This window comes from Balaenoptera acutorostrata, chromosome 12, assembly GCF_949987535.1.
Source record: "Balaenoptera acutorostrata chromosome 12, mBalAcu1.1, whole genome shotgun sequence".
Taxonomy (NCBI): domain Eukaryota; kingdom Metazoa; phylum Chordata; class Mammalia; order Artiodactyla; family Balaenopteridae; genus Balaenoptera; species Balaenoptera acutorostrata.
In genome coordinates, this window is record NC_080075.1 from 28,665,208 (window position 1) to 28,689,669 (window position 24,462).

Genomic DNA, 24,462 nt, shown 5'->3' on the forward strand with positions numbered 1-24,462 from the left:
TAGGAAGTTGAAACAGTCGCCTCAGAAGCTGCTGAGAAGTGAGACTGGGCGCCATCCCAAGGCCAGGCTGTGTGCCTCTCGGCGATCCCTAGGCCTCGGGATTTTCCGCGCGCCGGGAGTCTGGCTAGCCGAGTGGGGGCGGCAGGGGGGCGGGGCTTCTCTGGGCCCGCCCCTTGCCCAGGTGAGGCGCTGGCTGCCCAGGCAGGAAGGGATGACGCGACCCCGCAGTGCTCGCGAGGTGTAGGGTGCCCCGGCTGTCGGGCCAGGCCTGCTTGGGGCCCGGGACTGGCCCGGTGGGCAGGGCCTTTGGCGGGGGCGGGGGGCTGGAGTGGAGGGAGAGCGTGCCGCGCCCTGCCCGGCCCAGGTGTCGTCTCGGGGGCGGAGTTTGGGAACCGGGCCGTGGGAGATTCCAGGCCGGACTAGCTGGCGGCAGTAGAGGGACAGAAACCTACGAGACAAGGCAGGGCCGGGCGGCGCGGGGAGTGCAGAGGGCAGGCAAAGGCGTGGGATCGCCAGCATGTTCTCCCGAAACCACCGGAGCCGGGTCACCGTGGCCAGGGGCTCCGCCCTGGAGATGGAGTTCAAACGCGGCCGCTTCCGACTCAGCCTCTTCTGCGACCCACCGGAGGTGAGAGACCCGCGTCCCTGTCTTCCCCTCCCCGGGCTCCCGCAGCCCGGGCCGCCTGGGCCTCCCGCCCCGCCCGCGCGCGCCGAGGGGCGGAGACGCCGCGGGTCTGGTACAAACCAGTGGTTGTTGACTTAAAAAGTCAGGCGCGGACCGTCTGCACGTTAATCATACCGTGCCACCCCAGACATTACCTGGCCCAGTTGGGATGATTTGCCTCCGCCTGGAAAAACCTCGGGTTGGCTTCAATTTAAGGGGCCCTAGGCTCGATTCCCAAAATGTGCCTTACCCCGGTCCTTCCCGGCACCCCGGAGCAAAAGGCGGTGTGCAACCAGGCGGGCTCTAACAGACTCCTGGCCTGGGCGCCCGCTCCTTCCCTGGGCCCCAGCCGCATCCCACAACCTGTCTCAACCGTCTGGGACAGCCTGCATCATCAATCCTGACTTCTCGACCAGGTCTGCTCCCTTCGCTGAAACCCTCCCCAACTGCTTCTCTCTGGCTGGGAGAATCAGGAGTGAGGGGGTTCCTTATTAAAGAGTTGGGATTATTTCCCGCACTCAAACTTTCAGCCTCCTTTCCTGGGGCCTAAGAGGAGTTCAGCCTCTACAGTTGCCTCCTCGGCCCACCACTCTACACGTTGCTCAGGTCTGAGCCTTACCTGTACCTCCCTAAAAAGGCTCAGGAGGGTCTGAAAGATGTGGGGCTGAGCTAGGACTGAGAGGGCGCGTAGCTACAGCAGAGGCTATCCCCAAGGTCAGCTCTCCTTTCCTGCTTGGCCTGGAAAGGGTTAAGTGAGAGGGCCTTCCTCACCCCTCCCTGCCGGGATTCCAGGCCTGGCTTCTGCACTTTACCCTACAGCCTGCCCAGAACAAAGGCTCTTTCACACCCGTGTCCCAGTGTCCCGGGCCTTCGCTGACTTAGAAGCTAGTGGGCCTCGGGGAGAGGACCTCTGTCGGGTCCCGCATAAGCAACGCCGCGTGGGGCCAGTGTGGGGGACTGAGGGGCGAGGCCCAGGGACCCGGAGGAGGGGCCTGTGAGCTGGGGCCGCCCCCGGGATAAGCCCAGCCTTCTGGGGGCCGTAGCGGAGGAGCCGGGGCGGAGCCGCTGGGACCCGGCGGAGCAGTGTGTGACTCCGTGGGCCTGGGGTGGAGGGGGGTGGCAAAGCTGCAGCTGGCTGGGAATCGGGGCTGGTTTCCTGTCTGGAAGGGAAGGGGCCCGCAGAGGGGAGCGGGGGCAGCAACAGCTAGGCACACCCCTGCCTTTCTCCCTCCGTCTCCTCCCTTCTGCTGGAAAAGCGAGGTAATTGTGAACCCAGGGTGGGGCGGGCGGGATGGGGGCCCCAAGTTGGAAGAGGTGGCCCTGGGGGTTGGGCCGCATTTACCCCTCTGTCCCACTCCCTGGGCTCACTCAATCAGGTCCTCACCGTTATCCTTCTTCTTCCTCAAACTAAGCCAGAACCCCTTTCAGAAAGCAACCTCCTGACAAACCCCACGACTCTGTAGAACCTGCATGAAGTGTCCCCTCCCTGCCCCCTTCCAGTTGTGCCTGCCCCTCACACCCTACCGCACACAGATTCTCTGTCCACCAGGCCAGGGATGTGGGCGGGGGCTGGGGAGGGGCCAGAGTCGGAATGAAAGAGCCTTTTTCTTCCACAGCTGGGAGAACAGCTGCCACCAAAGCAAGACTGGACACTCTGTGCCCAGAGTCCCCTCTGCAGCTGGCCTCCTCTCCGGGGACCCTGCTCATCCTCACCTCGCTTTCCTTTCCCTCCATGCCTGGCTCCCATCAGGGCCCTGGAACAGCGGTAGGCAAGGAAAGTTTGTCACAGCAGCCAGAGGGGTCTAACGGGAGCGCAAGAGGGACAGGGGCTGCCTCTGCCCTCTGTCCAAGAACTGCCCACCTCTTTCAAGACCAGGGGAGCAGCGGGAGGAATTGTGGGGCAGCGTGGTGCTTGCTCGCCCCACCCTTCTGAGGGGTCAACAAGGGAAGGGGCACCTGGGGGGCACAGAGATGCAGGACAGATTGCACATCCTGGAGGACCTGAATATGCTCTACATCCGTCAGATGGCGCTCAGCCTGGAGGTAACGCCCCCACCCCTGGAGTGCACCTCCTCCACAGCATCCCAGCCCATCTCTGCTCAGCCCTTTCCTGCTGGGGCTGAGCAGGGAGAGCGGAGCCTACTCCAAGTGGGGAGAGGGATAGGTGGTTCTGTAAGCCCTTCGTTGGGTGCTACGTGTGGACCCAGGTTCAGTTCTGCCAATTAGAGTATTGTGTTGGCAACAGGGTCTTCACACCTATTTCTGGAAGCTCTGTGGTTTGGTGTGGATGTGTGTTCTGGGGCTGAGGGCTCCTTTTAGGTATGTGAAGAAGAGGGGAGTTCAATGTGAGACAGGTTTACAGGAAGGAGATGGCCTTACCAGAGACGGCGAAGAGGACTCTAGGGCAGGATGTAAGGATTCTGTGGCCCTGAAGATGGCAAGGAGCTGTTTATTCTTTTTTTTTTTAAATAGATTTATTTTATTTTTTAAAAATTAGTTAGTTAATTAATTAATTAATTTTTGGCTGCATTGGGTCTTTGTTGCTGCTCGCTGGCTTTCTCTAGTTGCGGCGAGTGGGGGGTTACTCGTCATTGCGGTGCACAGGCTTTTCTCATTGCTGTGCGGTGCACAGGCTTCTCTTGTTGCGGAGCACGGGCTCCAGGCACGCAGGCTTCAGTAGCTGTGGCACACAGGCTCCAGAGCGCAGGCTCAGCAGTTGTGGTGCACGGGCTTAGTTGCTCTGCGGCATGTGGGATCTTCCCTGACCAGGGCTTGAACCCGTGTCCCCTGCATAGGCAGGCGGATTCTTAACTACTGCGCCAACTGGGAAGTCCTTTTTTTTTTTTTTTTAGTTTTTGGCCGCACCCCACAGCATGTGCAATCTTAGTTCCCCGACCAGGGATCGAACCCACGCCTCCTGCATTGGAAGGCAGAGTCTTAACCACGGGACTGCCGGGGATGTCCCTCATTTATTTATTCTTAATCACATTTATTGAACACCTACTATATGTCAGCTTCTTTCTAGATCTTGGGATACCTCAGTGAACAAAACAGGAAAGGTCCATTCTACTGGGGGAACAGACAAGACGCATGCAAACAAATAATCTCACATAGTGAAATTGTGATGAAAACATACAGTGGGGGTGTAATAATAATCGGGTAGGGGTGGCAGCATTAGATGTAGGAGTCAGGGAAGGCCTCTGTGAGCTCTTTGAGCTGTGACCAGAAGGATATGAAGATATGTAAAGATGGGAGGAAGGGCTTTCCAGACCGAGGGCATAGTAAGGGCAAAAGGCTCTTAAATGAGGATGATGGTAATATGTTTGCGGAAGAAGGAGAGCCAGTGGGGCTGGAACATAATAGCTGGGGTCGAGCTGATGGGTGGGAGCCAGATTATGCAGGGCTTTGTAGGCCATGACAAGGCATTTAGATTTTACTCTAAGTGTGATGTTGGCTCGTGGAAGGGTTTTAAGCAGGGGGATAACTTATCTAATGTTTTAAAATGATGGCTGTTGTGTTTGAAAGGAATAGGCTAGGCAGGGGTGGGGGGTGGGAGGGAGAAGGGTTGGCCAGACGAATAGCAGAAGACCACCAGTTAGGAGGTCGTTATAGCCTTAGGGGAATGAACCTGGTGGTGTGGATTAAATGCTCATGGTGGGGATAGGGAGAAGGGGGTGGATTTCAGATGATGGTGGTAGATCTGACAGGGCTTGCTGACGTACTGGACATGAGGGTGCAGCCAAGAGAGGGCTCCAGGATGATTCTCAGGTGTGTGGCTAAGCAACTGGGTGATGTGGTCATTTACTGAGATGGGGAAGAGAGAAGAAGCTGTGGAAATGACTGCCTGAACCAGGCAGGGGGTTGCTGCTAGGGGAGGTCAGAGGCAGGAGAGTAGAGAGTCTAGCTCAGAAGGGGAATTTATTGCACATGTGTTTGCACCCTCAACCGGGTCCCCACTCCCTAGATCATGATAGACATTACTAGTCAATCATGGCAGTCTTCACTAACAAATCCACGCATGGCCTCACAATCTTTCTCAGCTCAACCTTGGCATAAATTATGCAGGTTGTGTCTTTCATAAGGGCACTGCACAGTGGCAGGAGTCCTGGCCTGGTTTCAGGCGGTGTGAGGAGGGGACACCTTTATCTAATTTGTTTGCCTGGAGAGGATCATCTTTTTCTAAAATGGAGAAAGGTGCCCAAGGATCCCACTGGGACTCTGACACTACATATTGTCCTGTGTTGGCATATGAGATAAAACCTATTTGCCATCCCTAGTCCTCTGCACTGTCCATGTTACTAGTTACATGTGGCTATTTAAATTTAAAATTTAGTTAATTAAAATGAAATAAAATAAAAAATTTAGTTCCTTAATTACTCTAGCCACATTTCATGTGCTAGATGGCTACTGAACATTTCCATCATTGCAGAAGATCTTATTGGCCATGGCTGGTCTAGGTATTTAAATGTTCGAATTCTGCATGCCTCCCCCTCCATGTAATTTTTCTTCATAGGAGCTCTGCCCAAGTTCTGGGGAAGAGGAGGGGGCTTAGATTTCACTTTGATCATCTCTCATTCAGTCTTGGGTTGGTTGAGGGTGCTGTGTTCTTTCTCCAGGAAGCTCAGCAGTTCCCCAACCCCCATCCCATTGATGTTTCAGGAATTAGCAAGAGAGGTAGTCATGGAAGTGTAAATTCAAGAAGACTTTCTGGAGGAGGCAACTTAAGCTGAAAGTAAAGGGAAGGTGGGAGTGCTGGGCCCAGGTAGGGGTTAGACTTTCCCATTTAATCCTCAAACAGTAGGAGGTGGAATTACCACGCCCTGCCACCCCCAGTTTACAAACAGAGGCTCCAGAGGTTAAGTTCTCATGGCTAGTCAAGTTCCTAAGCCAGGATTTGAACTTAGCCCTGGTGGAGATTCTAAAGGGAACATAAGGTGATGAGAAGCAGAGAGGGAAGTCAGAGACAGAAGGGAGTGGGAGGAACTGGAAAGGATGTCCAGAGAGGGCCTAATGTGTGCTGGGGCTTCTGCCCATGACTCATCCTCCTTCAGCCCCTTGGGCCCTGAGCGGAGTCCAGCTTAGGGCTCTTTCCCAGGGGAGTCTGGTGAAAGTACTGCCGGCTTGGGAAGAGAGGGTGTGTGGGTGGGGAGGGGGGCGACATGGAGCTATACCTGAGGTACGGAGATGGGGGTGAAGCTCCGGGATCCAGAGCCTGCGTCAGGATTCCCGAGATGCTCTGCCCAAAGGGTGGGAGATTTCTATGGCACTCTCCACCGAGGGCCGTGGGAGAATGGATTCGGACCCGAGTGCATGGGGGTAGAGTGGTAGCCAGGGTGTCTGCACCCCCAGTCCGACTCATCCAGGCTGGATACAGCGACTTCTCTGCAGCCCCAGTTATTCCGATGTATACACTTATCCCCCTCCCGCATGCTCCCGGGCCAGGAGTCATCTTGGAGGGCAACTGCAACCCAGAGGGGCCCTCTGGCCTCCGGCAGCTCCGGAGCCTGGAGCCCTTTCTAGAGTGAGGCCGGTGCTCCCGGAGGTACCGTCCCTCCGCGACTAGGTCTCTGTGGTTAGCACCATCCGGAGCCTAACCGGGCCAGGCGCACAGAGGGACTGAGGGACCGCCTGCGTCCCGGAGCCCCTCGGCCGCTCTCGCGGCAGTTGGTAGATGATGTCATCGGCGTTCGCTGCGGGCGGGGCGGCTCCCGGCGTACCCGGGCGGTGCGGCTCCCCGGACCGGGCACAATGCCTGCGTTGCGCCGCACGTGCAATGGACAGGGCTAGGGAAGAATCCGAGAGTGCTGGAGCCGGGACCAAAAGGCTAGTAAGGAGGGGGCCTGCGGACGCTGCTCGGCCCCTCCCCTCACCTGTTTGGGGGTGTTTGTGGTAGAAGCTAGATGCAGAATGGGATGGGGGTTGGCAAGCAGCAAACCGTAGCAGAGGTGGGACCCTGGTGCAGGCAGCCATGGTGGGGGTGGGGGCGGCTGTGTAGTCTGAGAGGGCTTCCTGGTGGAGGGGGCGTAGGTACCCGGTTGGCCTGTTTCTGAAGGGTCAGGAAGGGAAATGTGGATAGTGAGGGTGATGAGATGAGGTGAGACGTGATGAAAGTCTGGCCTAGCCCAAGTAGGGAAGGAAGAATCAGTAGGGAGGCTGGGCAAGGCAATTCCCGGAAGCAGGAATTTAGGGTGTTGAGGTCTTGGAGACTTGAAGGCTGGAGTCATCGGGAAAGAAGCAAGGGCACAGAGTGTGGAAAAGAGCTGGTGTGAGGGAGAAGACAGGTTTTGGTTTTGTGCAGTCACATTCATCCTCCTCTTCCAACCCTGTGACTCCACTTGGCTTGCCTTCTGATTTGTACGCTGTAATAGTGTTAGTCTTCCACCTCTTTTCTGAAACCTTCCCCATCACCTCAGCCAGAAACAAATAGGGTCTGTTTCCTGTGAGCGTGTTTGTGCCATGACATGGCACTTATGGAGCAGCCATTAATGTCTGCATCTCTCACCTCCCAGCTGGATTTCAAATATGGAGCTTTGGACAGCACCGGGATGCTCCAGCGTTATTGGGTGAATGCTACTGGGCATCATTAAAATAAGCACCCTGCCCCCATGCATACCATATGCTGTGCATTGGGTATTGTGCTAAGTGCCTACTCACTCCTGACCTGCTTCACCTGTCTTCCCATCCCCATTCCTTGCCTCTGTCCTGACCTCACAGACTCAGAGGGCCAGCAGGTGGCAGGTTCCCAAATTTGGGGTGTGTACTGCACTCTGTGCAGCATGGATGAACACTGTAGGTGGTATGCTCCTTCTCCACTGACCCCTTGCCAACTAAATGTCCTCTCTCATCACTTGAGTCTTTGGGGTAAGCCAGGATGGCCTTTACTATCTGTGGCCATTCCCTTTAGGTGGTAGTTCTCAGCCTGGGCTGCACCTCAGAGTCACTTGGGGAATTTTCCAAAAAATGCATATGCCCCACTCTTAGAGATTCTTATTCTGCTACTCTGAGGTGGGGTCTCATAATTTATTATTTTTTTTAACTCAGAAGATTTAAGTTTTTAAAAGGTAACACAATTTCCAATGGTACAGTAGTAAAGAAGCATATATATAAAGTATCATAAATTGATTTTCCATTCCTGGCTCCCAGCCCCACAGCCACTACTATTTTATGCATGTCTATGGATATGTATATGCATATATATATATATATATAGATAGATAGATAGATAGATATCGTGCACAAATGGTAGCATGCTGTAATACTGTTCTTTCTTTTCTCACTTCATATATTTTGAAGATTGCTTCATTTTTGCACACATGTCTACCTTACTCTTTAATGTCTGCAATAGTCCATATTCCATGGTATAGATGTGCTATAACTTATTTAACCAATGCCCTATTGAAGGACTTTTAATCTTGGTGTTTTAAAATGATGCTGCAATGAATATGGCTCTGCCCACAAGTGTAACTGTATCTGTAGGATAAACTCCTAGATGTTGGATAGCTGGATCAAAGGATATGTGAATTTGTAGTTTTTACAGATTTTTCCAAATTGCGCTCAAAAGAGGCTGAAAAAATTTATACTCCCAGAGGGAGTATAAATTTTAACAAAGCCTCTCTGGTTATTTGTGGGCTGCTGAGGTTGAGACTCAACCCTTGCCTTTTAGTTGCCTGAAACATAAGTTTCTTGTCAGTTTCTTGTGGACCACAGTCCACTTGGGAATGAAGGGTGCTTCAACCTGTCCCCCAATTGACATTTCCTTCTCATCCTTATCCCCACTCTGGCTAGGACACAGAGTTGCAAAGAAAGCTAGACCATGAGATCCGGATGAGGGAAGGGGCCTGCAAGCTGCTGGCGGCCTGCTCCCAGCGAGAGCAGGCTCTGGAGGCCACCAAGAGCCTGCTGGTGTGCAACAGCCGCATCCTCAGCTACATGGGCGAGCTGCAGCGGCGCAAGGAGGCGCAGGTGCTGAGGAAGACAGGCCGGCGGTGAGCAAGGGGGAGGCGAGGCTTTATGGGCGTAGAGGCGCAGTGTGTGTGTTTATGGAGTATGGAGTATGGAGCACCCTGAAGATGACTTCCTGGTGAAGACTTACCAGGGGCCTAGAAGACACCTTGGTGTTTTACCACCGCAGTGTGCTGCCCAGAGGTGCACTAGTGAGTTGCAAGACACTGGCTCAGGAAAGCCAGTGTATCTGGTGAAAGGCTGGCAGTCTGAGGAGTAGTAATGCAAAAGTGCTAATTTGCTAAGCCCTGCCTGTGATCTGATGAGTCTGGCTGGCTGGCTTCTGGAAAGCTAATTTTCTCATAGCTGGTTCACCAAATGGCCAATTTGCTAAATGACCAATTTACTGTAACTGACAATAGTTCATTGTACCTGGGGTTTGCCTCATTACAGTCAGGGATTGGGAAAAGAAATAATAATAAAAAAAAATTTAAGGGAAAGCCTACCCATTCACATAAATTAGATTGTGCACTAAAAGGACTCAACTCTTGGATGTGAACCACAACCTACACTGGCATTAGACTCTGCTGATCTGACAAATCCGTAGTGAAATGGTTGAGGCGATGCTCTGGTAAAACTAAAATGTAGGAGAAAATATTTGGCAAATTGATCATTCTGAGAACTGACCATTTTTGGTGAACTGGTCATTTGGAAAATTGGCTTCTGGCAAAGTAACCTGCTTGATCCCACAAGGCTGAGTGGGGAGAAGGTCCAGGCCCCTCACCGACATAGTGTCATCCCAGCTCATCCATGAAGGCTGACACAAGGAGAGGTTGCCAGGAGGCCTCCAGAGTTCACCCATGAAGACACCAGGGGAAGGCTGCTCCATAAAGTTAAACGAAGAGCAAGCAGGCATGGGGACACCTTCTACTGTGAGTTTGCTGTCTCTTAAGAGGCGGCCATTGACAGGCTCTGCCCTGCCCAAGTCCCCACACAGCCCATACAGTGTGATCTGAGGTGCACCCCAAGTCCCTGGCAGCTAAACACATTGCCATCAATGCCACATCATTTAGTTTAAGGCTAAGTCACTAATTTCATTATAATGAATTATAAATTAGTATGGATAAGCTGGCCATCACCTTAGGAGAGGGACACATGCTCGGTGAGTCCTAATGATGGGCGGGGAGGGGAGGAAGGCCGGATGTTCCCCCCTGCAGTGGGGGGACTGGGGAACTTGGGGCACTGGGAAGGTTCCGGCCATCTAGCCAGAGGGGTAGAGGAGAAATCAAATCTGAGGGGGAGGATGGAGAGAGATTTGCAGTAAATGGAACACAAATGTTCCCTACTTGGGTTCTTGATTTTCTGACTGATCCAGTACCCTCCTTTATTGAAGTGATGAGATGGTGGAGACAAGCAGCCTCCTTTGTTGTTAAAAAGAAAGCCTGCAAACTCCTCCAAGCCTGGGGGTTAATGGAGAAGAGTCCTTAAAAGGGAGTCTCTCTCTGTGGGCACCTGTGTCCTCAAGCCCCACTTCTCCCTGGCAGGAGTCTGGGGAGGTGGTCAGGAAGGGTGCTTGTGCAGGGGGTGGCCTGAGCTTGTACTGTGTGTGTGAGCTAAGAGCCTCTAACATCCCCAAGCCCAGCAACCTTCTGGGTTCAATTGACAACTCTCCCTAACAGTCCTTCATCCCTGCCATGTCAGCCTGGCTGGGACCTGGCAGCTGGGTCCTGGGCCAGGGGGGGTCCTAGAGCCTTTGGGAACCAGAACCAGGGGGAATAGTGTCAAGAGGCCAGGCTAGGACATTGTGATTTGCCCACAGGCCTTCTGACAGTGGGCCGCCCGCTGAGCGCTCCCCCTGCCGCGGCCAAGTCTGCATTTCTGGTAAGAAGCACAACTACCCCAGCTGTTGGGATTCTTTGCCCAATGATAAGATCTCCTGCCCTATCTCAACATCTATTCCTACCCCTCTGCCCCTTAGATCTCCGGATTCCACTCATGTGGAAGGACACAGAATATTTCAAGAACAAAGGCGGTGAGTTCCACACACGTGGGACAAATTTAAGGGAGTGACCCTGAGATTGGAGGTCCCTGTGGGGCACATCTTTACCAGTTTTGCTCTCTGTCCCCAGACCTGCACCGTTGGGCTGTGTTCTTGCTGCTGCAGATAGGGGAACACATTCAGGACACGGAGATGATCCTGGTGGACAGGACCCTCACAGACATCTCCTTTCAGAACAACGTGCTCTTGTGAGTACCTCATCCCTGTGGCTCCCTCCTTTCTCTACTCTGCTCGAATCCTCAGATGAGGTAGCTACAGGGGAGGTGAGGAAGAGGAGAGGGAGGAAGGGAGATGGGCCTTCCCTGTGGAGCTGTCCTGTACTTGCATGTCATCCATCCTCCACCACAGCGCCGCTCCCTGGACTTCCCCAGACCATCCTCCTGTGCTCTCTTCCTCCCATATTCCTACAGTGCCGAGGCAGGGCCAGACTTTGAACTGCGGCTGGAGCTGTATGGGGCCTGCGTGGAAGAGGAGGGGGCCCTGGCTGGAGCCCCCAAGAGGCTTGCCACCAAACTCAGCAGCTCCCTGGGCCGCTCCTCGGGGAGGCGTGTGCGGGCATCACTGGAGACAGCTGGGGGCTCAGGGAGCAGTCCCATCTTGCTCCCCACCCCGGCTGTTGGGTAAGGCCCTGTATTCCCCCACTGCCCTCAGCTGGCCACAGGTGACCTCTGAGCCGTGTTGAGCATGCAGAACCTATTTTGCACTGCTGCCAGGACATGCAGACAGATATGAATAAGCAGTGGTCACATAGCTGGGAGGCACTCTGGCCTGTACCTCAGGGCTTGTACCCCGAGCCAACTGAGAAGACCAATAGGAATGCAGGAAGAGCTAGGCTCTGGGGTCATCACTTTTTGGCAGCAGCACACACATCTTATGTGGATAGAACAGAGTGCCCCTGGTTGAAGCAGGGTAGCCTGGGTCCTGTGGTGTTGCCTACAGGCACCTGGAGGCACCTAGTGGAACCACTGGGTCTCTGAGCAGCAGTTTGAAAACCTTCCAGGTAATGAAGAGAATGCTTATTTTAGAGACAGACATAGATTCAAATTCCAACTCTACCACCTAAGCTATATTTATGGGCAGATATCTTAACCTCTTTAAGCCTCAAGCTGCCTCAGGGCTGTTGTGGGAACACAGTGGGATAACAGATTTAAAGCACAGGCCCCGGCACTTAGCAGGAGTGCAGTAAATGTTCCAACCCCTGTGGGGGAGGCAAGCTAGTTTTCTGTGGGGCAGCCTGAACAATGGGGCAGACCTGCTCAGCTTATAGCTCCTGCCATCCAGCGTGCCCCTCATTTGGCTGCTGCCCACTTCTCTGTCCTGCAGTGGTCCTCGTTACCACCTCTTGGCTCATACCACACTCACCCTGGCAGCAGTGCAAGATGGGTTCCGCACACATGACCTGACCCTCGCCAGTCATGGTGAGTATGTGTGTATGTGGGGGATGCTGGATGGTGAGAAGAGGGGCCGTCGGATGGTCCCCTTCACATTCCCCACCCTCACCCTGCACTTCCTCCTCCCCCAGAGGAGAACCCCGCCTGGCTGCCCCTTTATGGTAGCGTGTGTTGCCGTCTGGTGGCTCAGCCTTTCTGCATGACTCAGCCTACTTCAAGTGGTATCCTCAAGGTGCAGGTGAGGGGCCCTGAGGAGTGGAAGGGAACAGGGAGAAGGCAGAGGAGAGCCAGATCACCGAGGAATCAAAGAACTACTGAAAAAGCAAGATCTCGGTGGAGGAAGGAGGGGCATGGCAAGACGAGAGGAGGATCAGACAGGAGGGTGGGCAGAAAGGAGCAGTTTCTCTGTGGGGGGCTGGGAAGAAGGGTGTTGGGGGTGTGATTCCCCTAGGAAACCTTGAGTCATTTATGCAGCAAGCTGGGGAGCTGCAGGACTGGGTGCGAGTGCATGGAGTCTTGAAAGGCACAAACCTCTTCTGTTACCGGCAACCTGAAGACACAGACACTGGGGAGGAGCCGCTGTTTACTATTGCGATCAACAAGGTGATGAATCCCTGGTGGTGAAGCCAACCAGGTGGCAGGGTTCGGGAGCCTCTCCATCAGGCCCCAGGAGGGTGGGCACAGACCTCAAAGAGATCAAAGCTAGCCTCCTGTTCCAAACAGCACCACACCCAGCTTCAGGGCAAGGGTTTTTGGGACCATATTCTCCCCAACCAGCATCACTGGAAAATGATCGTCCCTTCTACTCACCAACCTTAGCCCCTGCCAAGTCTCAGAGAGGGTTCTATAGCCAGTTTAGGACTTTTCATCCTCCTTCCATCTTTCCCCTCAGATTCAATCTGCATCTCCCTCACCGTTTCCTGGTTTTCTCTCCCAACCCAAGTCCAGGGACCCTCTTTGTTTCCTAGCCCTTTTGGTAGCATTCCTGCCGACTTTTATAAAAGTACTGAGGGACCTCGGGCCTCGGCGTTCCTGTTCCTGCCTGCCTCCTTGCCTTCCCTGCCTCGCTCAATCCCTCCTTCCCTGTCTCCGTCTGCTCCTCTTTTCCTGACTAAGGACGACCTGTCTCATTCCCTTCCTTTCCTGCCATTTCTTTCCACTCCGGTCAGTAGGAGGCAAATGAGAGGGCTTCGTGAAAGCCCCACAAGCTCCTCCTTCTAAGGCAGGGATGACCAAGCCTGCCTGATGTCACTGCTGACTTCTGTGACCAAGGTGAAGGTGGAAGCAGATCCTGTCTTTCTCCTACAGGAGACTCGAGTCCGGGCAGGGGAGCTGGACCAGGCAGTGGGCCGGCCCTTCACCATGAGCATCAGTAACCAGTATGGGGAGGATGAGGTGACACACACCCTTCAGGCAGAGAGTCGGGGAGCCCTGCAGAGCTGGATGGAAGCTCTGTGGCAGCTTTTCTTTGACATGAGTAAGAGGAGGGGGCTGGATTGAACCTTCGGGAGGGACTGTGGATCGTTATTTTTACCAAAGGCCTCTATTTCAAGACTGTGTGGAAAGGAATGTAGCAGGGGAGAGGGTAGCCTGGCCCTCTCACAGTCCTCCCCCTACCCACCCCAATCAATGCTCTCCCTTCAGGCCAGTGGAAGCAGTGCTGTGATGAAATAATGAAAATTGAAACCCCTGCTCCTCGGAAACCACCCCAAGTACTGGCCAAGCAGGGGTCCTTGTACCATGAGATGGGTGAGTGAAAGTGCACTCTGGGATCCTGATGGGAATTTGGGCTGGGGGCTTCAAGGGAACCCAGATAATGGAGACAGAGAGAAAGCACACTTTGAGCTAAGGAGAGCTCTGGGGACCCAAGTCCCACCCAGTATTCCTTTCCCTTCTCCAACTCTTCTTAAAACCACCTCCACCGAAGTTCAAAACAAAAACCCATAGAACCAGATTCATTTCATGGATTTTTTTCCCCGTAATTTCTTCTTTTTTGTTTCCCTTTCTGCATGCGGATTCCTATCTCTTCCTCTGACCCTTCACTTGCCTGGCACTGCTTTCATTTTCCTCCTCTTTCTTGGCTTCTTCACCTACTTCTGCCCACCCTCCTCTCCCTGTCCACCCTGTCACCCCATATCCCATAGTCTTATCAGAACCTGTGACTCCAGGGGGCCCAAGTGAGGGGCTGCTCCTGCAGGATAATGCAATCTCAGCTGAGATCCAGGCTTTGTTTTCCTCCTACAGTGACAGGTGATGCTCAGGGCTGAGTAGGTCTGGGGCCTAAGCTCTGACTAGCCCCCTCCCCTCAATCCCTTCCCGGTGCCACAGCTATTGAGCCGCTGGATGACATCGCAGCGGTGACAGACATCCTGGCCCAGCGGGAGGGCACAAGGCTGGAGACGCCCCCACCCTGGCTAGCAGTGTTTACAGACCAGCCTGCCCTGCCTGGCTCTTGCTCGCCTGCTTCAGTGGCCCCAACCCCAGCCCAGACCCATTCCCTGCCCTGGGGGAGACCCCGAACGTTCTCCCTGGATGCTGTCCCCCCAGACCACTCCCCTGGGGCTTCTCACTCGGTTGCCCCTCTACCCCCGAAGCGGTCCCCACAGTCCAGAGGCCTCTGCAGCAAAGGCCCACCCCACACTTGGCTCCAGTCACCAGTGTGAGACGGTGTGCTGGCAACAGGATCTGGTCGGAAGAGGAGATGATCTGTGTGCAGTTGGGCTCTGGATTCGGCGCTGTTTGTAGCAGGTTGGCCAGTTTGGCCTCCCCTTCCTCTGCTGGACTGGGGATAGGCTGGGGAGGGGGAGCAGAAGCCCCTTTTAAGCTGTGGTTGCCATGGTGCTGAGGGAGTCATTCCCAGGGCTGGCTGGGACCCCCTAAACCCTTCCTGGGAGAAAACTGGAACCAACCCTGCCCTACCTCCCTGCACTAACCAGCTTTGAGGATGGCACTGAAGAGCCCTGGGAGGGAATGCACCTCCCTTGTGACTCCCACGTTGACCATTAAAGTTATTTAACATCAGTCTTCACCTGGTTCTTGAGGACAGGTTGCCTCTTGGCTTGGTCTGGACCTGCCACATCCCCTCATCCCTGGAGCTTAGTTCACTAGTTGTGAAGTATGACTTTGATACTGAGTAATCAGACAAGGGCTGGGTGGAGGCGGGTACTTTATAAATACCACAGGGAAAACGGAGGGCTGCTTTTCTCTCACATGCTGCTGAATCTCAGGATCTCAGCGAGGTCATAGCCAGTCACAGCAAAGGAGCTGCCTGAGGGATCACAGAATCGGGCACCACACACCTGGGTGTCGGGTACACACTCTCCATGACAGTGCTCCACCTGGGAGAGAAGAGAGGTGCTCAGGGCCTGCTGCCTCATGCTTGGGTCCTCATTCCACTCCCCTTACAAGACACACCTCAATGTAGCCACCCTCTGGGCTTCTGCTTAGCTTCCAGATGTGTACAAAGGTGTCCTCAGCTGCAGAGAGTAGCTATAAAAAAAAAAAGGCAGGGAGGACCAGTGGGAGTCAGAACGTGCTGACAGGGGACTGGTATAGGCTGTAGAGCCCAGTCCAGGTGCCTGAGGAGGGGGCTGCACTGAGTGGCAGAGATAAGCCTGTGGAGTCCCTCTCAACATCCCAGCACCAGGAACAAGGGTATGTAGGGACAGAGGAGGAGACTGACCTTGCCCACCTCAGGAGCCAGATCCAGGGCACAGATGGCCCGGGCGTGGGCGTCGATCTGGACATGTAGAGTTCCTGTACTGGCTTCATACAGACGCACTTGCCCGTTCCCATAGCCTGCTGCTATGGTCCCCTGCCACAGCTGCACAGAAGGGCACGGGACCCTGCAAGGATGATACCCTACTTTGATTTCCCAGACCCAAGCCTACTCCCCACCCGGAAGCTACCTCAGGAAGGCCTCAGCCCCCTTCCACCTCACCTACCCGAATCCTGGAATTCGGGTCAATAATTTGAATTTGGGCCCCGACCGCCAGACACACAGCAAGCCTGAGTCATCTGCTGTCACCACGTCAGCCACACAGTCCTGAGGGGAAAGGCAGGATCAGCCCTTCCCTTTCTCCCCTGCTGGGTCCTGTATACAGGGCAGCAGGGGAAGGGAAGCAGTATTTGCATCTTTGCCTCTCCAGGGAAAGGGCAAGATGTGAAGCCATCACTGGCTGGAGGGGTCCCCTGGAGGCATAAAATGCTTTCTTTGTATTCTTTATAGTCTTACTCCCTACCCTGACCCCAACACACACACCATGTGTTAGGGTATATAACTGTCCTCATTGGATGGATGATGAAACTGAGGCCATAGTGTTAGGACCTTCTGGAGGTCTTGCAGTGAGCCAGTCACAGTCATGACTAGACTCTGGGCCTCCTGACAACCCCTAAACCCAGACAGCCAACATAGCCCATGGGCCCAGCTCTGTGCCAGGTGCAGTGTAACATAGAATCAGAAGATACATACCCTGTTTTCAAGAGGTTTACAATCCAACTGGGGAGACAAGAGTTGTCTGAGGGCAGTATCAATTCAGGATTCAGCTAAGGGAGATCAGTGGGAGCTGGAATAGGGGGAAGGCTTCCTGGAGAGGGTAGCACTGGAGGTGGGCCTGAACTTACCCAAGTTCAGAGAAGGAAGCCACACATGTCAGAGCTGGAAAGTATCTCAGAAACCATCTGTCCCAACTCTTCCATTCACACCAGTATTGTAAAGTGTGAGTGAACTATTAAATGCCATGTAAATGTAAAGTATCTCAGGCTTCATCACTGGAACTGAGGTTGCTAAAGCCTAGGAAAGTGCAGCAATTTGCCCAAAGTCATCCAGCTGCTTAGTGGCAGAGCCACGGCTGGAACCCAGGTCCCCTGCCTCCCAAGGTGGGAGGCCCCCAGATTCACTGGAACAGTAGGGGGAATCCACTCACCTGTCCCTGGGCAGGCTCGGTGGCAATGTCTGTGACTGGTGTCTGGTGCCCAGCCAGCTCTTCACTCAGTACAATGTTGGGACCCTTGGCTGGGATGTCAAAAACCAGTACCCGGCCTGACCACATTCCTGCAGAACCAGTGCTCCACTGATGGCTTCCTGATCCTCCCAGGTCTCCAGCCACCACACTCAGCACTCCCTCCATCCCAGAAACTTTAGTAACAAACCCACCTCTCACTGCTCCAACAGCCCCACCCCTACATTCACTACCCTTTTCCTATCCCACCCTGCCCCTATGAGCCCTGCCATGGCGTTTTGGAGTCTGTCACACCCCCCTTCATTCCCACCCTTCCCTCTAACACTCCACAATTTCCTCAGACGTTTGGCATCCTCCTGGCCAAAAGCTATACCCCTATACCTCAGCACCCCCCAATGCCCTGCCCTTGGCCCCCTCACCCACACAGATGAAGTGGCCACTGGCAGCAATTCCTCGGGCAAACACAGCCTGCACTGAGAGGGAAAAATGATTAGAAATAGCATCTCCCCTAGCCCCAGCAAACACTCCCTACCCCCAACCCACTCAGTCCTGCAGGTACCTAGAGAGGCATCTCCAGCATCCAGTGCATGCCAATAGACCATGACGGAGCCATCAGACTCATACATCTGGAAGACCAAGGCAAGGATGGGGTCATGACCCAGCTGACCTTTGCTGAGCTCTGTGCTGACTACTCCAATTACTCATGTTAGCCTTAACCCATCTAATCCTCAAAACCACCCTGGGAGGTAGGCACTACTTTTATCTCCATTTAACAGAGGAGGACACTGGGGCTCTGAGAAGTTAACTAAATTGCCCAAGGTCATACAACTGATAAAAGGGCAGATATTGGAGATGGCACTTGAGAACCGGAAAACAAGGAAGGAATGAAGATGAGAAATAAGGAAGAGGGGGCTAAGCATTTGAACAGCTTGGAAATGTTTAGAAATAAATGGGGTAAGGTCTAGGGGCCTTGGAGAGAAGTTGAGAAGACTCTAGTGGGGGAGGGTACGAAGGTCCTCTTCTTACTTGTATTCCTCGATGTGAGGTGAGTACCAGCAATACGCGGAAAGGGAGGACACACCAGTGGACCTAGAGGGAGGTGAATCAGAGTAGGAAGAAGTGGTCAGAGCAGGGGAATGAGGACGCAAAAGCGTGGAAATTCAGATGGTTAGGGAAGGCCTATTCCTTGAGGTTTGGAGAGGAAGGACTGGTTTAGGGTTGGGTTCAGCAACACCACTCCTAACTCCACGCCTCACCTGGGTGATAAGTGGGGGGCTCACTCCAGCGCCCTCCTTAGCTTGGAGTTGGCGCTGGGCCAAGGGCACACCCTCAGGAGCAGCGCTGAGAAGCTGGGCGCTGGGTCCATGGACTACTCCAAAATGTGTGAGGTTGCGGACGGGCAGCTGCAGCACACTGAGGTTGTTGCACAGGGCGGCGGCTGAGCCTCGAAGGGGGATGGAGCGCTCCCGGCGGAACATCCTTGGGGAGCGACGTCCGAATCACAGGCGCGCGGAAGACAGACGACAGCGGAGATTCCTGTGGGGGCTGGGAGGTGGGAGTGGGTGCTGTCACGAGGCACTGGGAAAGACCCCTGAGATTGGGTAATGATGTGAATGAGGGCCTCGAGGATGGTGATGGGGGATCACATGGCGTGGGTAGGGTATTGTGGAGCAGGCGAGGGGAACCCTAGGGCTGAGTCATGAGGCGACAGGGGTTCCCAGAGGAGGAATTGCGGTGGCCCAGGACTCAGTGGCCCCAAGAGCCCGAGCCAAGGCGGGATGAAGCAGGGTAGCCCCCAGGCCCTTCCTCCCTCGGCCTGGCTCCCCGAAGCCCCCGGACCAGGTCAGAGTTCACACCAGCAGCTTGCCGGACACGAGAAGCGTCCAGTCGCTCCGAATCCGCCGCCACCATAGAGACGACGCACGTACGCACGGCCGTTGGGTGGGGCGAGCAACCCAAACGTGCAGCGCGCTGCGCTGCTGCCAGGTCAACTGTAGGCGGGGCGAGCCCGCCTGCGGCGTGGTTGCCGAGGCGACCGATAGGCGGCAGCGGCAGCGGCGGCGGGACAGGAAAGCAGCTGGATTCCCGGGGCTGGAGCTACAGCTGCGGCGATGGCGCACGAAGGCCCGGTGAGCTTTAGCTCAGCTGAGGGTGCCCCAGAGCGGGGATAGACCGTTAAGATCGGTGTCCGGAACCGTGGGCCAGCTCTGTGCCACCCGGCGCCCGCCCTCCATGAGGGCGTTCAAGATGACCAAGGAAGCCATGTCGGTGCACTAGGGCAGAAAATCTACACCTGCACCACACCCACTCACAAGCATTGTCACACTTGGAACCTGAGGGAAAGGGGTTAAATGGGTGGTGCAGAGCTCAAGAACAAGAAGTGACTTTGGAAACAGTTAATGCATGTATAATAATGTTTCTTATACTGAGGTACACATTTAAATGGATAAACCAGAATTAGGCATTGGGGAGAGGTGTTGCTAGATATGATACATTTCGAGAATTTCAGGAGGAAGAAATGGATTAAACAACAATTCTGAGGCTGCACTTGAAAGTCAATTGTTTAAAAGGCAAGAAACTTTAAAATAAACAGATTTGAAGAGAATTCGTGCAACAATCTCTGGCCCCTCTGCTCCGGCCACTTATAGGTACAGCCATTATCACGGGTGTCACATGAGACGCTGGGTGGGGAAGTCTAAGGAACCAACTCTCCTCTCCCAGCCCTAGCTGCTCTGCTCTGGCCAAGCCTGGACTGGGCCGTGGGCCATTCTCTGGGCTTGCCAACAGGACTGTTCTCTCTAGCAGAGAGAGGAAACGAAGCTTAAGGGATTTTGAGTTCAGCGTGAGGTTTAGGAAACACCAGAGTTGGGGGAGAATGAATTTTGGGGAATACCATGTATGAGGCAATAAGGGTGGGGATGGGGAGGCAAAGGTTTGGGAAGATTACGTTGGGAGGTAAATTTTAGAAGGAATCAGGTTCAGGGAGACTGTTGTGGGGAAATGAGAAAACTCCCAAGAATCTGCTACTAAATTCCTATGTCCTTAATATGGATTTTGGGGGGACTAGATTTTTCTTTTTCAGTGGATTTTTCTTGATTATAAAAGGATACAAAGTCACTGTAGAGAACTTATAAAATGGAGAAGAGTGTAGGAAAGAAACATATCCACTGTTACAATTTTTGTGCTTTCCTTTTCTTCAACACATTGGTTTACATATCTGAGATCATACTTGATATGTAATTTTGTATCCTGTTTCTTTCAGTTAACATTACATCATAAGTATTTTCCTATGCTATTGTAAATTCTTCCTAAAGACTGCCTTTAATCAATGCATAATAGTCCATCATATAGGTAGCACACAATTAGCCACCTATTCTCTTTTTGTTAGATGTATGTTTTCAATATTCTGCTATTATAAATGACATCACAGGGAATATTTTAGAGAATATATTTTTATTTTCATTTCAGAATATGCCTTTGTGTGTGTTCATAAAACTGGAATTAGTACTTTTGAAGGTTGGACAGCTTTTCAAAAGTTTATTAGTCATCAACAGTTCCACTTCTGTGAAATATGTCCTTTGCTTATTATCCTTGGAGGTCTTATGATTTTTTAAAAATTTATATGCATTTTTAATGTATTTGGGGATATTTATCCTTTTTTAAAATTTGTTGCTCATATTTTTTGTTTAGGAAGCAGGATAAAGTCAAAATCTGGAGTCAGACAGACCTGCATATGAAATATGACTCCACTACTTCCTTGCTCTGTTGTCCTGGGAAAATTCTGTAAAATGGGGATAAAAATAGTATGTAGTCTAAAAAATGTAGGAATTGAATCCATGTATGTGACTGATATACTTTAAGTGCCAGTAAATGAAAACTACTATTATCACCTTCTAATTAGGAATGTTTTTTAAAATAAGCAGAGGAAAATTTGACCTATATATATATATATACTTATCTACCCATTTCTTTATTATTTCTTACATTACTTTTATGCCTAGGCAGCTGTTTCTCACCCAGAGATTATATGACAATTTAAACTATTTTCCCCTACATTTTAAAATTAATTTTATTTATTTTTGGCTGTATTGGGTCTTCACTGCTGCATGTGGGCTTTTCTCCAGTTGCAGCGAGCAGGGGCTACTCTTCGTTGTGGTGCGTGGGCTTCTCATTGCGGTGGCTTCTCTTGTTGCAGAGCATGGGCTCTAGACATATGGGCCTCAGTAGTTGCAGCACATGGGCTCAGTAGTTGCAGTGCGTGGGCTCTAGTTGTGGCTTGTGGAATTAGTTGCTCCTCAGCATGTGGGATATTCCCAGACCAGGGATGGAACCCATGTCCCCTGTATTGGCAGGTGGATTCTTAACCACTACACCACTAGGGAAGTCCTGTTGACTTTTCTTTCTCAAGTTCTTGAACTCTCAAGAGTTTTGAACACTTTGAACTAGTGCAAATAGTAAGGACTGTGCAGTTAGAGCTATATATAGCCTGGGTTCACTGTGTAATCCCAAGCAAGTAGAGGTAAACTGCTGTCAGGTTTCAGTTTCTTTGTCTGTAAAATGGGCTTAATGAGCTGTTATGAAAATTAAATTAGCTAGGTCACACACCTGAAAAGCATCTGTCATATAGTAGTCTCTTAGTAAATTATCCCTCTCTAAAGGCTTTCTTTCCTACTAGACAACTTGAAGAAGCTTCCTCCTAGCCCATAACTGCTTCTCCACTCCTCGGTTTCCCGCCCTGATTGCCCTGTTCCTTTCCCACAGAAGCAGGTCCGAGACCGCGGGGTGACCCGATCCAAGGCGGAAAAGGCGCGGCCGCCTACGGTTCCGGTGCCGCAGGTGGATATAGTGCCTGGGCGGCTCACTGAGGCCGAGTGGATGGCGCTCACGGCTCTCGAAGAGGGCGAGGAAGTGGTGGGGGACATCTTGGCTGATCTGCTGGCCCGAGTCATGGACTCTGCCTTTAAAGTCTACCTGACCCAGCAGGTGGGCCTGGATCCTTGTTCTCCAGACCCATCTCCCCTCTCCCTGACCCCTCCCAGCTGGGCTGAGACCCTTTCTCGCCTCTGCAGTGCATTCCATTCACCATCAGTCAGGCACGGGAAGCCATGCTGCAGATCACCGAGTGGCGCTTCCTGGCCAGGGACGAGGGAGAATCTGCAGTGGCAAAGGACCCCACATGGGGCGAGGACGAGGAACCCTTGTCTTGCACGACGGACGCCTGGGCTCAGGGATCCGTGCCCGTGCTGCACGCGCTGACCTCGGTGGGGCTGGAGGAGACCTTCCAAGGCGAAGTAAGCTCAGCCCCCAGCTACCTCCCAGCTGTCACCGCCGCCGCGTCTTCGATCTCCTCAGGGCCTCACTGGACTGCTCCAACCTCCTCTCTACCCTTTCTGACATCTCACCACTCACCCCTCACCTCCACCCTGGTGCATTTCCCCAGGACCAAGAGAACGTGGACCAGATCCCTTTAGGAAGATCGTGGATGGATACAGGCTCTCAGGAGCGGATGGAATCTTGGGAGCGTCCTCCTGAACTGAGAGTCACCCCGGGCCCCCTACCCACCCCAGTCCTGTTTCAGGAGACAGGGCCCAGGGGTCCTTTAGAGAAACTGGACGACCAGGCGAGGGGCCACCTGTTTGCTGTCGGATCCTTGAACGCGAGCAGCCAACCGTCGGGAGAGATGGCGCCCGCCGGCCGTCCCCACCCTTCTCTGGAGCTGTCCTTGGTAGCCAGCCCTCAGGCCTCTGTTGAGAGGGCACAGCCCCTCAGCTCAGTTCTCGCTCGAGGACCTCTACTATTCCCCGCCGCAGCCGCACGCGGCTGGAGACCGGCCGGAGCTCAAGGAGGAGAAGGTGCCCCGCATCCCCTCGGTCGTGTTGGTGTCCGGCCCCTCTGCGGGCGGCGCCACCGCACTCAGCCCCGCCGGGGGTTTCCAGCCGCAGCAGCCCGGGCGCGCCGATGCGCGGCCCAGCGCACTTCACTACAGAATGGGCCGCAAGGCGGCGATGGCGCGCCTGGACCCGGCGCGGCTGCCGCGCCACTGGGTGCGCCCGCTGGCGGAGGTTCTGGTCCCAGACTCCGAGGCGCGCCCCCTGGAAGCCTACCGCGGGCGCCAGCGGGGCGAGAAGACCGAGGCCCCAGCCGGACCGCAAGCCTCCTCCCCCCAGCGTCCGCGTCTCCCCGTCAGTGTTCTTCGCTATCCCGCCTGGCGTTCCTTTCCGAGACTTGGGCCCCGGCCCCAGCCTCCAATTCCCTACTTTAAGTTTAGGCCTACCGTCGCCAGGTTTTGGTTCAAAGCTGCCCTTCCCCAGTCCGGGGCTCCGTTTTGTCGTCACACACCCGGCGCGCCCCGACGTGGCCCGCAGCCCCAGCCCCAGACTATGGCCGGGTGCCAAGTGGCCCAGCGGCTGGGAGGGGCAGGCCGAGTTGCTGGGTGAGCTGTGGGCTGGCCGCACCCGCGTACCTCTGCAGGGCCTGGACCCTGGGGACGGGGAGAGCCAGGATCCTCACAAGTGGCTTCATCCCGTGGCCCGAGTTCTCGAGGCCACGTCCCAGGTGATGTGGAAGCCCGTGTTGCTGCCGGAAGCACTGAAGCTGGCTCCTGGTGTGAGCATGTGGAACCCAACCACCCAGGTGCTGCTCAGCTCTGCTGAACCTCAAAAGGAGGACAAAGAAGGCAGCACCTCTCCTCCATCCACACAGGCGCCCCGAAGCCCCAGGTGACCGTGGCACAGCTAATGAAGAACTCAACCCCCAAAATGTGGTCACTCCCCTCCAAGCACCTGCCCCATTCTGAGCCCTGAACCTCAGGCAGTGTGACACCTACCTTCCTTCTGTCTGCTTGCCAGAAATAAACACCTGAGTTGCCTTAAGTATTGGCCTGATGTCTGTCAGTTTCTTCCAAGTGTGTGCTCTCGTGAACTGGAGTGGTCTAGAAGAATATAGAACACTGGCTCCAGGGAATAATTCCATTACACCCTTAGGAGACCCTGCTTTAGGGCCAAGGTGGCTCCCCAGCAGAGGCATTCTGGAGAACCATCCCCATCTCCACAAAGGAGCAGACATAAGGGTTCGAAGTGGGGTCTGCCTCAGTTTGGAGAACTTATGAGAGTCTCCTTCCAGTAGGGGAAGAAGGGGATGGCCCCACTTAAGCACAGAGTGATTCGAGACATGAGGAATTTAATTTCCAGTCCCTGGAGCTCTGTCCATTCATCTTAGAGTGCAAATCCAAGTTTCACTTGGAGACACATTTGAGCCTATGCAGGGTTTAGGGAAACCCAGACTCTCTTGATCTTTGACTTGGACCAGCAATGGAGTGAGGCAATCAGATAGCTAGGGAAAACAATTTAAGGAGGAATTCACTCTCAGTTTCAAACGGGATGCTAAAGCACACCCACGAGTGAGTGCCTCCTTAAATTTTGTGCCTTCTGCTCCACACCAACCTCT

The 24,462-nt window shown here is 53.8% G+C and overlaps 3 protein-coding genes across 11 annotated transcripts; 2 read left to right on the top strand and 1 right to left on the bottom strand.

The window, feature by feature from the left end:
* Positions 1 to 320: 320 nt before the first annotated feature.
* RTKN (rhotekin) lies at positions 321 to 15,076 on the top strand. 6 transcript variants are annotated; one of them, XM_007184017.3, is made up of 13 exons: positions 1,725 to 1,924; positions 2,281 to 2,707; positions 8,450 to 8,649; positions 10,425 to 10,486; positions 10,584 to 10,637; positions 10,735 to 10,852; positions 11,075 to 11,284; positions 11,988 to 12,082; positions 12,187 to 12,293; positions 12,530 to 12,658; positions 13,364 to 13,532; positions 13,700 to 13,804; positions 14,384 to 15,076. In XM_007184017.3, exons 2-13 carry the CDS (start codon positions 2,636 to 2,638, stop codon positions 14,716 to 14,718), a joined length of 1,656 nt encoding a protein of 551 aa, XP_007184079.1. In that variant the 5' UTR covers positions 1,725 to 1,924; positions 2,281 to 2,635; the 3' UTR covers positions 14,719 to 15,076. The 6 variants fall into 6 exon arrangements, with proteins under 6 accessions (XP_007184078.1, XP_007184079.1, XP_007184081.1 ...); XM_007184016.3 differs by lacking the exons at positions 1,725 to 1,924; positions 2,281 to 2,707 and adding an exon at positions 321 to 628; XM_007184019.3 differs by lacking the exon at positions 2,281 to 2,707 and having other exon boundaries at positions 1,727 to 1,924.
* On the bottom strand, positions 14,707 to 18,964 carry WDR54 (WD repeat domain 54). Of its 4 annotated transcripts, none has more exons than XM_007184015.2 (11): positions 18,873 to 18,964; positions 18,273 to 18,561; positions 18,043 to 18,105; positions 17,576 to 17,642; positions 17,436 to 17,489; positions 16,981 to 17,069; positions 16,000 to 16,100; positions 15,738 to 15,900; positions 15,470 to 15,544; positions 15,266 to 15,393; positions 14,707 to 14,848 (listed from the first exon to the last, which is right to left on the bottom strand). In XM_007184015.2, the coding sequence occupies exons 2-11, from the start codon at positions 18,492 to 18,494 to the stop codon at positions 14,707 to 14,709; spliced, it is 1,104 nt and encodes a 367-aa protein (XP_007184077.2). In that variant the 5' UTR covers positions 18,495 to 18,561; positions 18,873 to 18,964. The 4 variants fall into 4 exon arrangements, with proteins under 4 accessions (XP_007184077.2, XP_057414381.1, XP_007184075.2 ...); XM_057558398.1 differs by having other exon boundaries at positions 15,747 to 15,900; positions 16,981 to 17,108; XM_007184013.3 differs by having other exon boundaries at positions 16,981 to 17,108.
* A 60-nt stretch (positions 18,965 to 19,024) lies between these two features.
* C12H2orf81 (chromosome 12 C2orf81 homolog) lies at positions 19,025 to 23,871 on the top strand. The gene is given in 6 exon segments (XM_028166977.2): positions 19,025 to 19,145; positions 21,778 to 21,999; positions 22,086 to 22,418; positions 22,421 to 22,785; positions 22,787 to 23,177; positions 23,179 to 23,871. Coding segments are annotated over 6 exon segments (1,890 nt in total). The 5' UTR covers positions 19,025 to 19,127; the 3' UTR covers positions 23,740 to 23,871.
* Positions 23,872 to 24,462: the final 591 nt, after the last annotated feature.

What these genes read in the sequence shown, in the direction of transcription:
- RTKN (XM_007184021.3), top strand. Translation starts at nt 6,336, where the DNA reads ATGATGTCATCGGCGTTCGCTGCGGGCGGGGCGGCTCCCGGCGTACCC. An exon ending in CTGAGGAAGACAGGCCGGCG is followed by an intron (nt 8,650 to 10,424) that starts GTGAGCAAGGGG and finishes ATTTGCCCACAG; the next exon opens with GCCTTCTGACAGTGGGCCGC. An exon ending in TTTCAGAACAACGTGCTCTT is followed by an intron (nt 10,853 to 11,074) that starts GTGAGTACCTCA and finishes ATATTCCTACAG; the next exon opens with TGCCGAGGCAGGGCCAGACT.
- WDR54 (XM_007184013.3), bottom strand. Translation starts at nt 18,494, where the DNA reads ATGTTCCGCCGGGAGCGCTCCATCCCCCTTCGAGGCTCAGCCGCCGCC. An exon ending in TGCTGGAGATGCCTCTCTAG is followed by an intron (nt 17,490 to 17,575) that starts GTACCTGCAGGA and finishes TTTCCCTCTCAG; the next exon opens with TGCAGGCTGTGTTTGCCCGA. An exon ending in TGGCCACTTCATCTGTGTGG is followed by an intron (nt 17,109 to 17,435) that starts GTGAGGGGGCCA and finishes CTGGTTCTGCAG; the next exon opens with GAATGTGGTCAGGCCGGGTA.